General features: G+C 40.9%; 3 protein-coding genes, 1 long non-coding RNA gene and 5 other non-coding genes across 9 annotated transcripts; 2 read left to right on the top strand and 7 right to left on the bottom strand.

Annotated features, from left to right (window-relative positions):
* Window positions 1–932: 932 nt before the first annotated feature.
* On the top strand, window positions 933–11,878 carry LOC132791374 (protein artichoke). The gene is made up of 5 exons (XM_060800265.1): window positions 933–1,004; window positions 6,474–6,651; window positions 6,707–9,206; window positions 9,744–9,867; window positions 9,946–11,878. Exons 2-5 carry the CDS (start codon window positions 6,524–6,526, stop codon window positions 11,874–11,876), a joined length of 4,683 nt encoding a protein of 1,560 aa, XP_060656248.1. The 5' UTR covers window positions 933–1,004; window positions 6,474–6,523; the 3' UTR covers window positions 11,877–11,878.
* Window positions 3,548–4,891, bottom strand: LOC132791363 (lipase 3). The gene is made up of 2 exons (XM_060800248.1): window positions 4,039–4,891; window positions 3,548–3,975 (listed from the first exon to the last, which is right to left on the bottom strand). The coding sequence occupies exons 1-2, from the start codon at window positions 4,843–4,845 to the stop codon at window positions 3,589–3,591; spliced, it is 1,194 nt and encodes a 397-aa protein (XP_060656231.1). The 5' UTR covers window positions 4,846–4,891; the 3' UTR covers window positions 3,548–3,588.
* Window positions 11,879–11,913: 35 nt separating the features above from the next.
* Window positions 11,914–13,640, bottom strand: LOC132791375 (uncharacterized). The gene is made up of 7 exons (XR_009632899.1): window positions 13,357–13,640; window positions 13,135–13,194; window positions 12,894–12,950; window positions 12,660–12,708; window positions 12,422–12,477; window positions 12,182–12,240; window positions 11,914–11,996 (listed from the first exon to the last, which is right to left on the bottom strand). It is a non-coding gene; the product is annotated as an uncharacterized LOC132791375 (long non-coding RNA).
* LOC132794591 (small nucleolar RNA Me18S-Um1356) lies at window positions 12,061–12,146 on the bottom strand. The gene has a single exon (XR_009633263.1). It is a non-coding gene; the product is annotated as a small nucleolar RNA Me18S-Um1356 (small nucleolar RNA).
* LOC132794589 (small nucleolar RNA Me18S-Um1356) lies at window positions 12,303–12,389 on the bottom strand. The gene has a single exon (XR_009633261.1). It is a non-coding gene; the product is annotated as a small nucleolar RNA Me18S-Um1356 (small nucleolar RNA).
* LOC132794590 (small nucleolar RNA Me18S-Um1356) lies at window positions 12,538–12,625 on the bottom strand. Its single transcript, XR_009633262.1, has one exon. It is a non-coding gene; the product is annotated as a small nucleolar RNA Me18S-Um1356 (small nucleolar RNA).
* Window positions 12,771–12,857, bottom strand: LOC132794592 (small nucleolar RNA Me18S-Um1356). The gene has a single exon (XR_009633264.1). It is a non-coding gene; the product is annotated as a small nucleolar RNA Me18S-Um1356 (small nucleolar RNA).
* LOC132794588 (small nucleolar RNA Me18S-Um1356) lies at window positions 13,013–13,098 on the bottom strand. Its single transcript, XR_009633260.1, has one exon. It is a non-coding gene; the product is annotated as a small nucleolar RNA Me18S-Um1356 (small nucleolar RNA).
* Window positions 13,641–13,953: 313 nt separating the features above from the next.
* On the top strand, window positions 13,954–15,908 carry LOC132791364 (uncharacterized). The gene is made up of 2 exons (XM_060800249.1): window positions 13,954–14,939; window positions 15,002–15,908. The coding sequence occupies exons 1-2, from the start codon at window positions 14,209–14,211 to the stop codon at window positions 15,447–15,449; spliced, it is 1,179 nt and encodes a 392-aa protein (XP_060656232.1). The 5' UTR covers window positions 13,954–14,208; the 3' UTR covers window positions 15,450–15,908.

The raw sequence follows: 15,908 nt of genomic DNA, 5'->3' as shown, positions 1-15,908 counted from the left end.
GTATATCAAAGTAAACTATTAAATTAAACTAATTAAATGAAACACTGATAATAATGCGAATTATGTACATATTTCCTCTATTAATGGGCAAACTTAAACATCTACTTCGTATATGTTTTGCTCTATTTGCTTAATTTTAAACAAGTTATCATTAATATGCCTACTGCTTAATAACTGCTTTTGAAGCATTTAAATTAATTTAATGTAAATTATTACTACACTCTTCAACATGACAAGGCTCTAAGCTTGGGGCTTCTGTTTAATGGCAAAATCGCTGTTGGCCTTCGCTTCTGAGCCAGCAATTTCCTCACATAATTCGTTAATTTCACTTGCAATTTCAATCTGTTTATAGTTAATCTTGGCATAAACAACCTCAGTCCCGACAGCCGACATGACCAAGCCGCGGGTCTAAGACGACCCCTGGAAGCAGTTTTTGGTCACAGTTCAGCTACCACTTGCGATCCACATGCGATCCACACGTTGTAAGCTAGCCAAGTCTGAGTGAGAATCAGCCAAGTGTGGCGCCAAATGCGACTCCAGTATTGCACAGGCAGGAAGCATTAGCTTCTTTGCTCTACTCCCCGCATTCCATTCAACGTGTTCAACGCTCAAAACATTCAAAGAAATCTTGAGTAATCTCTGTGGCTCCACATAACGTTTTTAAAAAACAGTTTTAACGCGCATTCCGATCGCGACGGTTCGTGAAAAAAGCAAACGGCTAAAACAACTCCTAAAAACGCGCTTAGTGCATGTTTTAATTAAATTACTGAGAAATTAAGCAACAAAAGCAAAAGTGCGTTTGAAAGTGAAGTTAAAAGAAATATTGAGAAAGAAGCTGAGAAATTAAAGTTGATGTGCAGCTTATACAAAGCAACTGTGCAGAGTTTTTAACTAGCTGAAATAAATAAAAATTATATAAAATATTAAAAAAAGAAAATTTAAATTACAAATACAAGGAATTACTATAATTACGGATATTTTGGATACGCTGGCTGTGGAGTAAGGTGGGGAAATTGTGATATATAAAATACTTTAAAAATGGATTCATTAAAAAAACAACGAATTATTTCATTATTTATTTTTATAAAAGTTAAGTTTAACTAAACTGGCATGAAATAATGTTCAATTATATAAATTAGAAATTTAACTTTAAACTGAAATTCAATATTTTTAAATTTGATTACATACATAAGATAGAAGTGAAATTTATCTTTAAGCTGACAAAAAAAAGGAAATTATATTTACTCAATCAAATGGAAAATGAAGCAACTATTCATAGAGTTGTATGTTACTATTAATCAATTAAAATCTGCAAATCTCTTAAGAAAAGGTTGCGTAACTTAGTGAAAAATCTTTGATAAATCTTTGTCCCTGTTCCCTGCAATCCTTTTGAAGTTGTTCCGGCTTAATTAACTGCACAATCTCTGCCAATATTTAGATTATCTCCGCAAACATATCTTTTGCGCTCTTTTTGTTTCTGCAACCGCGTTGAAAGAACTAACAGTTATTTAATTAGGAGAGACTCGAAAGAAATCAGAGCAAACTGCAAAGCCAGAAGGCTGGTGAAACTGTCGCCAACATCGCAGTCAACAGCAACAGCAACCACAACAGCAACAACAACAACCACAAGAAGGCAGACCTTCAAGTCGCACTTAGATGCGGCAGGTGTAGATCCAAAGACACCGAGGCAAACACACACAGAGATCTCAACAGTGGAGGCAGCAGCTGGATGCCAGCTCAAAGAAATTACAGACAATGATGAAAACGACAATAATTTCAAGGTTCGTTTGATGTAAACTCCGCGCGCATGCGTAGAGAGACTCTAGCTCTAAACTCCATCTCAACTCAACTCTGTACATAGAGACTCTATGATAGACCCAAGCAGCTAGCTCTTCGTATCGTTTCACTCCTCTGTGTTTCGTTGTTGTTTCTTTTTTTTGTTGTTAAATGATTACAAAATTTTGTTGAAAAGCCATGTTACGCTTCTTGGCGCAAAAAGTTTCTTTTTTTCTGTTTTTGGTTTTTTGATTAAAGTTGCGCAGCTGCATAAAGACTACAGTTAGTATATGTAAACGTATGTGGATGTATCTGTTTAGAGCTTTGTTTATAAGTCTCTGGGTTATTGCACAAGTTCGAGTACAACTTCCTGTCGTACGCCTCCAAGTACGAATAATGATGGGCTTGAGAGTGCACTAGGCTCAGAGGAGCTTGGAATGTTTTGGAATAAAGGCAATGATCATAAATTTAATTCTTGAAATTCTAGAAATTTTATTATTTTGTTTATAAATGTATGTAACTATTATGCTACCTTTTGTGGCATTATAAATTTATTCAATTTCTTTGCAATATTTATTTATGGAATTAGAAAATCAATAATATTTTCATAATTTATTTATTTTTTTTTCACAATGGTTTTAACACTTTGCTATCAACTTGCTATGATTCACATTTGTCATAGGCATTCCTTTAATGATAAATAACAAAATTTGTGATAGGCTTAAAAACAGAGAATAATTTATTGATAAAGAACTTCTAATATTTCCTTAAAGAAATTGACAAGAGATAAATAAATATTTTTAAGGAAAATTATTATTTTCCTTATATGCAGCGATGGTTCAGTTTTGTGACATTCATTATGATAAAGTTGTATAAAAGTTTAAAGCATTTTTTTATGAATGCATATACATTTAAATTTTCTGCGTTTTTTTGTGTTGTAAATTTTCTTTCTATGATTACGAAAAAACCATTATGGAAATCAAAAGAATGTTCTGCAACTTAACGTATACCGAAAAAATACTGAAATTTACCGAAGGATATTTTTTTATTCTAAATATACTATAGAGTATAAAATATAACAGATTGTTAGGCAAAGCAACTAAGACCCCATACAAAAGTATTTCTTATATAACTTCGACAACTTTTATCCAATCGCAACCAACTTTTCAGGAATCATATATGTATTCTGTAGTTATGATTTTCTATACCAAAAGTCTTCTTCTTTTCGATTTATTAGTGCGGAAGTGGACGTGAGAAAAATTTGGAAAAAAATATATCTCTATCTTTTATTGTCGCTAAGATCTAGGTGCGAACAAATGAACATGGCTATATCGTCATAGCCAAAAAAATATATATTTTATGGGATCAGAGTTACTTTCCGTATTGATGATTTGCAATTATTAAGTGATATAAATGTAAATTTTGAGAAATATCTTTAAGAAAAATTACGTTTTAAATTCACTTTCTATTAATAAGCAAAGCAATAAGGAAGTCATAAAAATGTTTCGCTACATTTCGTATTGCTCAATTGCAAATAACAAGGCAATAAAATCAGAGCAAATAAATTTTTAATTCTATTATTAGGGCTCTACACCGCAAACAAGCTATCAAATTTGGATTTGTTTAAGCACCTAATAAATTGCACTTATAATTAAGCTTTTGGCTCAATGCACAGACAGTTACTATCTAATCACACTGTCGAGACAATAATAAATGCAGCTGTTAAGTAGCCAGACTTGAAGCTGATAAGTCAGTTGAACTCTACTGTAAATTGATAATCACTCAAAGTTTATTTTTGCATCGAGATCACAATTAACGGCTTTCGTATTTGTTAATGCGCTCGACAACCAAATCGTTGACCAATTCCCTCATGTTCTTGGCCACAATAAAGTCCAGATGGTTGAAGCTTTCCCAGGGCACGCGATGATCTTCGGCCAGGTGGACAAATTTCGAGACAAGAGTATCAACATCCTTAGGACCGCAGAGAGCATCATTCTGGCTGGAGTAGGAATGGGTTTGAGCTGTGATCTTGCTCAGATCATAGTCTGGTGGCAGCTCCTGGCCATAAAGTTCGCGATTCTTCTTGGTGCCCCAATCGTATTGACGGAACTCGTGAGACGCCCACAGCTGGAGGTAATGAATGCCCTGGTTGCTGGATGAGCCAGCCGGATGGGTTTCAATCATCTGTTGCATGGAGGACTAGATAGCAAAGAAAGAGGGAATATTAGTTAGGAACTGATATCGTTTGGGAGAAACACTCACAATGTTGGTGTTCTGATAGCCACCGTTGGCGAACATGAGGAAGCCGTTCTTGCAGATGGAATCGAAGGGACTGCCAGTGCCGCAGCTGTTGTCGACGATGCGATTGATAAGATTGTTGCGCGGAATCAGTTCAGTGTCCACCAGCACGGTATTCCAGATGCCACCCGGAGTGCCCACCAAGGGGCCCAACCACCTGAAGATGGCCGATCTGCCATGCTCGAAGAAGGCACAAGGTGCCAGCAAATGACCCGAAGCAATCTTGTCATTGTACTCGGGACGTTCGGACATCAAGACCAAGTAGACAGTTGTGCCCTGCGAGTGACCAGCGTAGTGCACCTTGGAGAAGCCCGTCTTCTCCAAGATGTAATCAATCATGGCGGCAATGTCAATGATGCCAATCTCATGCCAATCAAAGTGCCAGAACTTGGGACTGTTCAACGAGATCTGGTTGTTGGCCCTCGAGTAGATGTTGCCACGTGCATTGCCCAGCCAGACATCGTAACCCGCATCGGCGAGCAGATAAGCCAGAGAGTGATCCGGTCCCGAAGTGAGCCAGCAATCTGAATTGCTGAAGAGTCCGTGCTGAAGCAAGACCGGAGGACGCTTAGCGTTCTGGTTGCCCAGCTTGTGGGAGTAGGGAATGCGGAAGAGGGTGAGCACATAGCCATCCTCGGTCACCACCTCGTGCGATTCACTCGGATAGCCATGCTTGCTGATCCGCTCATCCGAACGTGTCATCTCGCTCAGACAGTACTGATCGGCTGCAGCCAGACCGAATGCCAATACTAGGCAGAAAAGGACGCGCATTGTGAACGAACACCTGTTGAACCTGTTGTAGGAAAAACCCAACTTGGATCTGATAATACTCGCCGAGTGGTCTGTCTTATATACTCACAGTCTGTCTTTCCAATTGCACAAGTCTACCTCCAAAGTTATCTATTGATTTATTCCAGGGGCTGATAATTTCCATCGGTTCTAGATAGCTTCAGTGTTAATTTAGGGTTCGCCATCAACATGGAATCTTAGTAGAATTTGAAAATATTTGGCGGGGGGTCGAAATATTCCAGCTTTTATTCAGTGGGGAACTTTGGTTCCACCGAGACAAAAATTTATTACTGAAAATTTGAAGTTCTCAAGTCTGTAGATAATGTTATACGATAATTTCACAAAGGGTATTGCAATGACGATTGAGGAAACTGGTTAGAGTTATGAGAATATAGAATAGAATATAGAGTAGAGTAGAGTATAGTATAAAAAATATTAAAATATATATTTCATAAGCAATGAATAATATTTTATATTATGTATATTATTTTTTATATTTATGTTAATTTTATTATATTACTTTTTATACTATATTACTTGTTTATTCTTTTTAAAAATAAAGTATAATATATTTCCATTTATTCAAAAAGGAATTATATACACATTAGATCCTTAAGAGCATTTAATATTCCACTATTAAAAGTTATATTCATATTTTCCGATTGTTTTTGTAAAATATGAATGATTTGTGTACATGTTTGAAGAGATATACAACATTAGTTATGATTAGAAGCCAGCTGACTATTGATGTCAACAAATAACTTGTTCGATTATTTTTAGCACAAGATTAAAAAAGAAATTTCGTCTTGTGTATTGTATAAATTATGATAAATGTTATCAAATTAAAGCAAAATTCATTGAGAGATTTATATATATGAATTATTTTGATGCACCTGTTGGAAACTCAGCTTTTTGCGATATCATATAGGGTATTCCTGCAAAGTTATCTCACAGCTCAAAGTACAATTTAAAAAACGGAAAATAACAAATAAGTCTTAGATTCGAAAATAATTCCGTAAAGACTATTTATATAACTGCGCAATACTGAAAAGTAATAAATATATCAAATTGTATTTATTTCCTAATTTAGGTAAAGTAGACCTTTATTCCAGGAATTATATAATAGTATTTTGTTTATGGTTATAGTGTATTATTAATAAAAATAGGAGGAAAAAACTTTTAACTTTTTTTTCTAACTCGACCGACACGACCTATATTATAAATATATATCTTATACATATATACATTATACATATGTACATACATATATGATATACATATGCATCAATACATTAAGGTAATGTATAATTTGTATGCATCTATAAATATTTGTATGAATGTCAGCCATTTATTTTAGATAATAATATACTATTATAATAATGAAAATGATAATAAAACTTTAAAAATAAATCCTATGTTTAATGCTAATATAAATATTACAAAAATTACTTTTTTTCGGACAGTCTATTCTTTAAATATATTTGTCTTATTTTAACTTTAACTATAGTATAGTATACTATTATAGTATAAAATCGATAATTTATGGTAAATGTGTTCTTCAGAATTTTTGCTTTATTTAACCTATAAATATGTCTTTCCGTACTTTTCAGCTATGTGCCCTTCTGGGTGGATCTTCTGCATGAATTGAAAGTTATTCAAAATGTTATATCGATCCCTACTTTTGCTCTACGCCACCTGGATAGCTTTGGTGCGAGCAGACAGCTGTCCCCCCTCAGAAGCCATACTGCCATGTCGCTGCTCGCTGCGAGGCAAGGAGATACAAATATGGTAAGATTACCTTAAAGTACTTGTAACTCTTCTTAATCCCCACTCTGTGCAACAGGTGCTCGCATAGCAATCTGCCACAGATCATGGACGGTCTCAAGTCCGTGGAACGCAATATTAAGACCCGCATCGATGAGCTGGTGCTGGAGAACAATCAATTGCCAGCACTGCCTGGACGCTTCTTTGGCAATCTGCAAATTGTGCGTCTAATGCTCAGGTACAACAGCATCGAGCGTGTGTCCAATGGCTGGCTGAATGAACTGGAGAACAGTCTGGTGGAGATCTTCATAGTGGAGCCACAGCTGCGCAGCATTCCCGCCGAGAGTTTGAATGGCATGATCAATATGCTGGCCATCACCATCCAAAGCGATGAGCTGAAGCATCTGCCCGACTTCTCGGGTCTCCTCAGCCTGACCTATCTGAGTGTGCAGAGTGCATCGCTTACGGAACTCTCCTCGCACAGCTTCCGTCATCTGCCCAAGCTGCAGCACATACACATCACGGGTGGAGCGGGTTTAACGCGCCTCGAGGCGGGTCTCTTCGATGGATTGATCTCGCTGAAGAATCTCGATCTCAGTCGCAACGGTCTCAACTGGATTCATCTGCGTGCTCTCACGCGTTTGCCGAATTTGGTGAGTCTGAAACTGTCTCATAATCAAATAAGCGATGTGGGCATGATTGGACGCATTGTCAAGGATCTGGAGCATCTGAAGAAGCTGCGACTCGATCACAACATCATTGCTGTCATCGAGGATGGTTCGTTTGTGGATCTGCCCAATCTGTCGGAGCTGCATCTAAACGATAATCGCATTACTGAGCTCCAATACGGCGCCTTCTTGCGTACGCCACAACTGAAGACCATTCATCTGCACAACAATCTCATACGTCGCATACATCCGGAATCGCTGCTCCAAGCATCGGGCAGTGGAGTTGAGGCTGTTCACATCTACAACAATGAGATTGCCCATGTGGAGGCGCTGCGTGCACTGCTCGATGCGTTGCCCACCTTGAGGTTCCTCGATATGAGCAACAATCTGTTGAGCGAGTTGCCTTATGGCGCCTTGCGTGGTCATGGCACGCTGGAGCAACTGCATCTGAACAACAATCAGCTGAGGCTAATAGAGCGGGATGCTTTGATGGCCATGCCCGCACTTCGTGAGCTGCGCATGAGGAACAACAGCCTCAGCTCGGAGTTGCCGCTGCCCTTCTGGAATCTGCCCGGTCTCAAGGGTCTCGATCTGGCGCAGAATCAGTTCACACATGTCGATGCACAGCTGCTAGCGGGTTTGCCTTCGCTGCGTCGTCTCGATCTCAGCGAGAATGGTCTGATTGATTTGGCTGCGAATAGTTTTCGTCACAATCCGCTGCTGGAGACGCTGAACATTTCCTCGAATGAACTGAGCCAACTGCATCCGGGCACTTTGCTGCACCTGGAGCGTCTCTTTGAGGTGGACGCCAGCTACAATCAGTTGTCCAGCGTCATTGGCGGTCTACCCCGAATTGTGGAACGCATTTTGCTGCGCGGGAATCGAATTGCTTCGCTCCCGGCTGCGGGCAGCAAATCGCTGCAGCTGCCTAATCTACGCATGCTCGATCTCAGCCAGAATCGCATTGAGCAGCTGTCACGGCATGGCTTCCAGTCGGCGCCCGAGCTGCGTGTGCTAAGTCTTGCGCAGAATCAACTGCGGCAGCTGGAGGACACTTCGTTCATTGGCATTCAGCGGCTGGAGCTGCTGCATCTGCAGGATAATCAGCTCGGAGAGGCGGATGAGCGTTCTCTGCTGCCTCTCGCCGAGCTGCGCAATCTCAATCTGCAGTCCAATAAGCTGGAGTCCATCACCGATAACTTCTTCTCCAACAACAGTCGACTGGAGCAGTTGGATCTTTCACGTAATCTCATACGCAGCATCTCGCCAACGGCCTTTGATAATCAACGCTCTTTGGAGTACTTGGATCTGTCGGGAAATGCGCTGCTCGACATCTCCGTGGGACTGGGCAATCTGCACAGTCTGCGTGACGTGGATCTTAGCTACAATCAGATCTCGCGTGTCCATGCCGATGTCGTCAATGCCTGGCGCAATGTGGTTGAGATGCGACTGTCCAACAATCTCATCGTGGAACTGCAGCAGGGAACATTTCGCAATCTGCCCAAGCTGCAGTACCTCGATCTGAGCAGCAACGAGATTGCCAGCGTTCAACCTGGCGCCCTCAAGGGTCTGCCAGAGCTGCAGGAGTTTGTGCTAGCGGACAACAAGTTGGTCGAGCTCAAGGATCACGTCTTTGAGGAGCTGCCTGCGCTGCTTGCCTCACATTTTCAGTACAACAAACTGCGCTACATCTCGCCGGAGAGTTTCCATCATGCGAATTCGTTGGTCTTTCTCAACTTGTCGAACAATCACTTCAGAAACATGGAGAACATTGGTCTGAGGAGCATGCGTAATCTTGAGGTCTTGGATCTGTCCACCAATGGTGTCAAACTTGTCTCCACAATGCCCCTCAAAGCGCTCAACTGGCTTGTAGAACTGAAGATGGACAACAATCAAATATGCCGCATTCAGGTGAGTTCAAGTAGCTGTCAATGTAAATGTATCTTTTACCGAAAATGTATCGGTATCTAATAATATTAAATCAGCATGATTATAATATGATTTGGAATATCTATATCTCTGAATCTATATCTAATACAATATTAAAGCCATTATAATCAGATTTGGAATACTTTCTATAACACCAATATGATAGAAATTTAAGCTAGCCTGTTGCTCAATAATAATTTAGGAGGAATTATGGCATATCTATCTAACATCTCTAAAGTATCTTCTACAATCCATCTATCGTCTATCATGTGACTTTTATCATCTATCATCTGTATTTTATCATCTATCGTTCTTCTATTATCTATCATTTATCTTCTATCACCTATCGTAATAGTGTTACTTTTATCATCTCTCGTCTATTATCAATCATCTATTTTCTATTATATAGCATGTATCATGTATCTTCTATTGTCCATAATCTATCTTTTATCACTTAACTACAGATATTAATATTTTATTGTATCTATTTATATAATAATATCTATCAATCTCTCTCAGGGTTCGCCTTTTGAGACCATGCCCAGACTGCGTGTCTTGTCCATGCGAAATAATCAGTTGAGGACTATCAAAGAACGCACCTTTAGGAACCTGAGAGGCAACATTGCAATACTCGATGTGGACGGTAAGTAAAACAAATGGGAAACCAAATGAATTTCGTTTTCTATTCTCACATACCTCACTTCTCGTTCCTTTACCTCAGGCAATCCCATCGACTGCAACTGTGAGATGCAGTGGCTCTCGGTCTGGCTGCAGGAGACAAACTTTCCCTACCCCGGACCCAAATGCCAAGACGGACGCTTGTTGCGTGCGGCACGCATGGAACGCAGTCTGTGCATGGGTCTGGAGTTGTTCCAGGGTGGCGAGAACAACGAACGCACTGAGGGCAATCATCTGCCTTTGCTCAATGAACATGGCGATGTGTTTCAACGCGATCTGCCCGAAGATTTCAATGATGAGTGCGATGTGACGGGTGAACGACCCATGGTGGGTGAAAGTGAATACTTCTATGATCAGTATGTGGACTCCACTGATGTGCCCGATGCCAGCAATGCAGTAGTGAGCAGCTCCCAGCGTCCCAAGCCTGTGCCTGCTACTAGCGGCAATCTAGATCTGAACAACACGTTGCTGCACACCAAATACTTCAATCGACGTCCACAACCAGCACCTGGAGCGGGTTCACCCTTCACCTTCTTTGGTTATCCCATACCCAGTCTGAGTCTAGGACGCTTCTTTGGCTTTGGCGATCGCGGAAGGAAGCAGCGCACAGATCCGGATGACCAGATGCCGGCCACGCATCGTATGGCGAACATTAATCTGCCCACGGGACGCGGAAAGACGCGCATGTATCAGCCGAATAGCGCCGAGTTTGAGAAGTATCTCCGCGAGCAGCAGCAGCATCAACACAAGGAGCAGGAGAAACTCACGCCTGGCATACGCAATCGCTACATGGAGACGGAGTCCAGCACCAGCTCGGGCGAGGAGGCACAAAGCAATGAGAGTGGCGTCGTCACCACAGCGGGAATCTTTCGCACCACATTCCGGGAGCCGGCGAGCATTGAACGCGGCGGCTTTCGACCCATTGTACCCGCCCATGTGGGCGGCTTTATGCCCGTGCATGATCCGCAACAGCGACGTGGTCTCATCGAACCGGTGAATGTGACCAGCAAGCCGCACATGGAGCGACACTTTGTGCCTATTGCTGCACGTCCAGAGCAGTTGCCTGCGCGTCCCAAGCCGACGGCAAGCGCCGAGAGCAGCGAGACAGCCACGTATTATGTGACCGAAACGACGCCAGATGTGACCACACAGATGCCTGTGATGCAGAGCACTCGACCGCTGACCACGCCGCGCAGCACAACCACAACCACAAGGCGAACGACTACAACTACAACCACCACAACGGCACCCCCAAGCAGCTCTAGCGCCATTTCTAGCGAACAGCTAACAGAGGATTCGCAATACGATGATGAAGATCTGGAGGCGCAGTCAGTCACATTGCTGAGACCGCCACCACAACTGGTGCAAACAACCACAGCCGAGACTATACTCTTGATACCCCCAGCTGAGGAACACGAAGCGCAGATCAAAAGCCATTCATGGGTGACGACACCGTCGACTACCGACGCCAGCGATGACTACCAAGCGACACCTAATGGTGCAAGAACTACAACATCTCCAAGAGGTGCTGCTATACGTCCTCCAGGTGGTCGTTCGACCATCACCAAGGTGTATACGCCACATCAGCAGCAACAGCAGTTATCGCAGCCCACGGCGGAGGAGTATCAACGCACCACGCCCAGCGCATCGGACAATGAGAGCTTTGCCAGTGAACAGCAGTTGACTTCGAGGCAGGCACAGAAACGCACTGATACGTTACCCGAGTTGACGCCCTTGGAGGAGCGAGGAGGTGAGCGCAAGGATGGCATGGACTGGTACTACGAGAGCTTCAAGAAGAAACGAGAGTTCACTGACCGAGGAGGCGGCGGTAGCTCAATCAGATCTTCGACGGGCAACAACAAGGAGTTGGCTTATGGCAATGTGCTGCACGAATTCAATGCCAGCCACAGTTGGCGGCATTCTGCTCAAGGAGGATTCATTTGCTTGCTCCCGTTGCTGTTGTGGATTTGTTAAGATAGAACCTGTGTTGTTGCGAGTGTTAAACATCTGTTGTAAGTTGTTCATAAGTTTATTTTAGTTATAAAATATGTATTTTATTACTGTATGTACTATTCGTCACATCCATGTAAGCGCCTGAAAGATAAATAAAAACAAATTAGTTTAATGCTCTTTTTTTGAATTTACAACTAGAAGTTTGTTAAAGAGTCAGATGGTGATGCATGTTAAATAGATTTCAACATAATTGCTCTGAATTGGGTATGAGTTTATCATCAGGAAACAATGGAAATATAAATTTAATAGTAGAATAAATAACTTACTTCTTTATGAACTGCATATAATTCCAAATCCATTTATAGTAGACGCAAATAAGTAAAACCTAAAATAGAAATTTTAAAAATTAGTATAAATTAAACAAAACAATTGCAATTTTATTCTTCTTTATAGAATCAGATGGTGATGCATGTTAACTAGATTTCAACATAATTGCTCTGAATTGGGTATGAGTTTATCATCAGAAGAAAGATAGTTATTATCTGCTTAATGAATGAATAACTTACTTTTCTAGCAAGTGTAACTCCAGTTTTCTGTTGACAAATGGTTCCATCACAAATTTCTGCAATATAAATATTAAAAATTAGAAAACTGCACTATGAATAAATTCAAATAGTAGTTTCTTAATAAGGTCAGATGGTGATGCATGTTAAATAGATTTCAACATAATTTATCTGAGTTAGGTATGAGTTTATCATCAGAAAAAGTAATTTTATTAACTTACTTAAAGTGTAGTAGACTTACATTTTAAGAATCCAAATTCTTTTTTTTTTTAAGATGAGCCAAAACATATCTGAAAGGGAAATAATCGAAATTAGTATTCTACTTTTCAAAAAAATATAAATTTTAGTTTGGTTGTAAAATCAGATGGTGATGCATGTTAAATAGATTTCAACATCATTTGTCTGCGTTGGGTATGAGTTTATCATCAGGAGATAGATATTTGTTTGAGTCCTTATGGTACTGTAATGGACTTACTATTGAGCACACCAAATATCAACGTTCGCTTTTGAGAGATTCTCGCAAATGAAATATCTGAAACGAATATATTTGAAATTAGTATAATACATTTCAAACAAAACAAATGTTATAGTATCTTTAAAAATCAGATGGTGATGCATGTTAAATAGATTTCAACATGATTTCTCTGAATTGGGTATGAGATTATCATCATTAAATACGAATACCGAAATATAGTATCAACTTATTTCAAACTAACCTTTCTATAGATGATGTATGTATAATTCCAATTCCTGTGTTTTAAAGTCACCATGAAACACTGCAAAATAGAGATACAATTAACAAACGATTTTATTTAAATTCAAGTATTAAATATTATATTATAAAGCAACTCGTTTTCAGATGATGGGGCAAATTAAGATATCAACATAATTGTTTCGCTTTGACCTATCATCACCCGTTTTAATAATAAAATACTTACATCATGTAGCGAACATTTATTGCAATTTTTTAATACATTTTTTCTGCATTTCAAATGTGCAATTTCAACCACGTGGTTCAAGTGCTTCAGATTTCAGTCGAAGCCGAAGCCACAAATGCCATCCTGTGTGCTGATCAGCGCTGTTTCTCTCCATATTGACATTGAATGATGTAAATTTTTAAGCTATTATATTTAAGCAATCTTTCTGATTTAATTAAATAATTAATAAAGTCGCTCAGGATGTGTTCTGTTTAAAAGCGGCTAAATAAAAGACCGATTCATAGCGTGACCGCATTTTCAAAGAAAAAATGCACTATTTAATGTTTAAACTGGCCTAAACATACCATTTTGTTTGTTTATTTAATCAGTTTGATTTTTTCGTAGCGCATATTCTTAAAGATAAAAATTATAGTTTTCAATTAAATTAAGTAATTACTTCGTCACAAACAAGTTAAGGATTGACGAGCATTTTTTTTGTAATACCACAAATAAATGGCTACACCGCTGATATTGCCAGACAGTTTGGAACATGTGTTGGCGGCGTGGGCTTGCCGGATAGATGCGCAGACAATATTGGACGGCGGCAACCCTACAGGTATTTGGTAGCCCTGTCTCTGCTTGCCATATGAATTGGCGCAATTTTGGCAAACAAAACTAAACAAAATAGAAATAGTCTAGCAACGGGCAAGGTAATCGGTTGAGTCAAGTACAAATTGCAACAAATACAGCCAGCGACCTTCAAACAACAAACGGTGTGCATTGAACGCAGGGCGTAGCCTGCGTATTTTGCGTTTGTTTTAGCAGCAATCACAACAGCAACCTCAACTCAGGCAGGCAACAAACCAAACAACAATGACGACAACGACGCCTACACTGCAGACTCGCATGGCACTGGCCGAAATACCGGATCGCCTGGAGGCGCTGCGTGTGGCGAATACACCCACCAACGCCAATCGACGGACACCCGATGAACCGACGCCCGCAGCCACAGTCAATACACCAAATAACGGCGGCGGCGGCCTGGGACTTCGAGTAGACAACATGAATGTGGGACAGGAGCAGGACTTAATTTTTGCGCCGTTGCCCTCGCCTGATGAGCTAATCATACGGCAGCGCGGACGTCGCCGCCTCACAACGACGTTCTCACCGGACAAGCTCAATGGCGTCGGCATTGGCATCGGTGGCAGCAGCAGCGGCAGCTCAATACGCAGTCCCTTTCAGCGAACACCAACGAAAAATCTGCAATTAACCAGTGGCATGATACTGCGCAGCTCACCGCGTAAACGCCTAACCATGGGCAGCACACCACCGGAACCGACACCCATCGAAACGTATTCACCCATCAAACTAACCAGCACAAAGCAACAACTGTGGCCAGGCACACCGATTGTGAAGAAGCTGAAAATGGATGATCGCCCTGTGGCGCAGACAAACAGCGATGTGCCGCTGCCAGAGCTGCTGCAGGGTCTGTCCCAACAGCAACTCATCGACTTGATCATGTGCAATATCAAACAGGAAACGCCAACAGCCACACAGAGTGCCGAGGAGCAGATACGCGCAGAATTGCCCACGCCAGACATCAGGTGAGTCATGCAACTTTTTTAACTCAATTTGCCATAACATCTAGCGCATTTGTCTTTTGCAGTTTGCTGGAGCAGGAGCTGCATTATGCTAAGCGGCTGATATTCAAGTCGCTGCCCACATCGCGACTGTGCAAGAAAACCGATGCCGCTGCCTACTCCAAGGCTGCCATACACCTAAACGAGTTTAAGCGCGTACTGCAAACGCAAGCGAAGCGTCTGCACGATTCAACGCATTGGGATGCCCTGGTCGACTATGTGAGCATGGCCTGGCAGTGTGTGGCCAGCACGCCGAACTGGGAAAGCAATTCACACAATGCTGTGCGAAGGCAATGCTTTAAGCTGTTGGCCTGCTCCTGTTATGCGGCCATCAAGCATGGAGGCATGCGGCTGGGACAGACGCGACTGGAAACACTCGAGCGCAACTTACGTGAATGGTCGAAGGACTATGAGGATGTGCTTTCGTGTGTGAATGCCTTACAGCGTACGCTGAATAGCCGAACCAGCTTATAGAACCAATCAGCCAACGGAGAGGTGGGAGACTACATATAGACTTAAGGCCGACTTGCTGAACTCGAGGTTTAGTGGACCGTGTTTAGACGTTTAAGCAAGCAACAAACTATACATATATATTTATCTAGGAGTCAAGCAACGATATTTGCCATTTTCGTATAGGCATTACATATTTTAATTTGTTCATGTTTTGTTTATTATTGTTTGTATTATGTGCATGCCACATCTGATTATGATAGCTGCCGATTCAGCCGCAATTAGTTAAGCGAATTATATATATATAAATACTATACCACAAATGAATAAAATAAAGCATGTAAACTACCAATTGTACAACCAATATGCATAGATTAGAGAGATGCATTCATCTCACTTAAAAAAGCATTAAATCCCATTTAAGTTATATAAAAATTTATATTATATTTATTAACTCTTAAATACATACATTTCTTAAATCTC

The sequence above is a fragment of the Drosophila nasuta genome, chromosome 3 (genome assembly GCF_023558535.2).
Source record: "Drosophila nasuta strain 15112-1781.00 chromosome 3, ASM2355853v1, whole genome shotgun sequence".
Lineage (NCBI taxonomy): Eukaryota > Metazoa > Arthropoda > Insecta > Diptera > Drosophilidae > Drosophila > Drosophila nasuta.
This window is presented reverse-complemented; position numbering and strand designations above follow the sequence as displayed.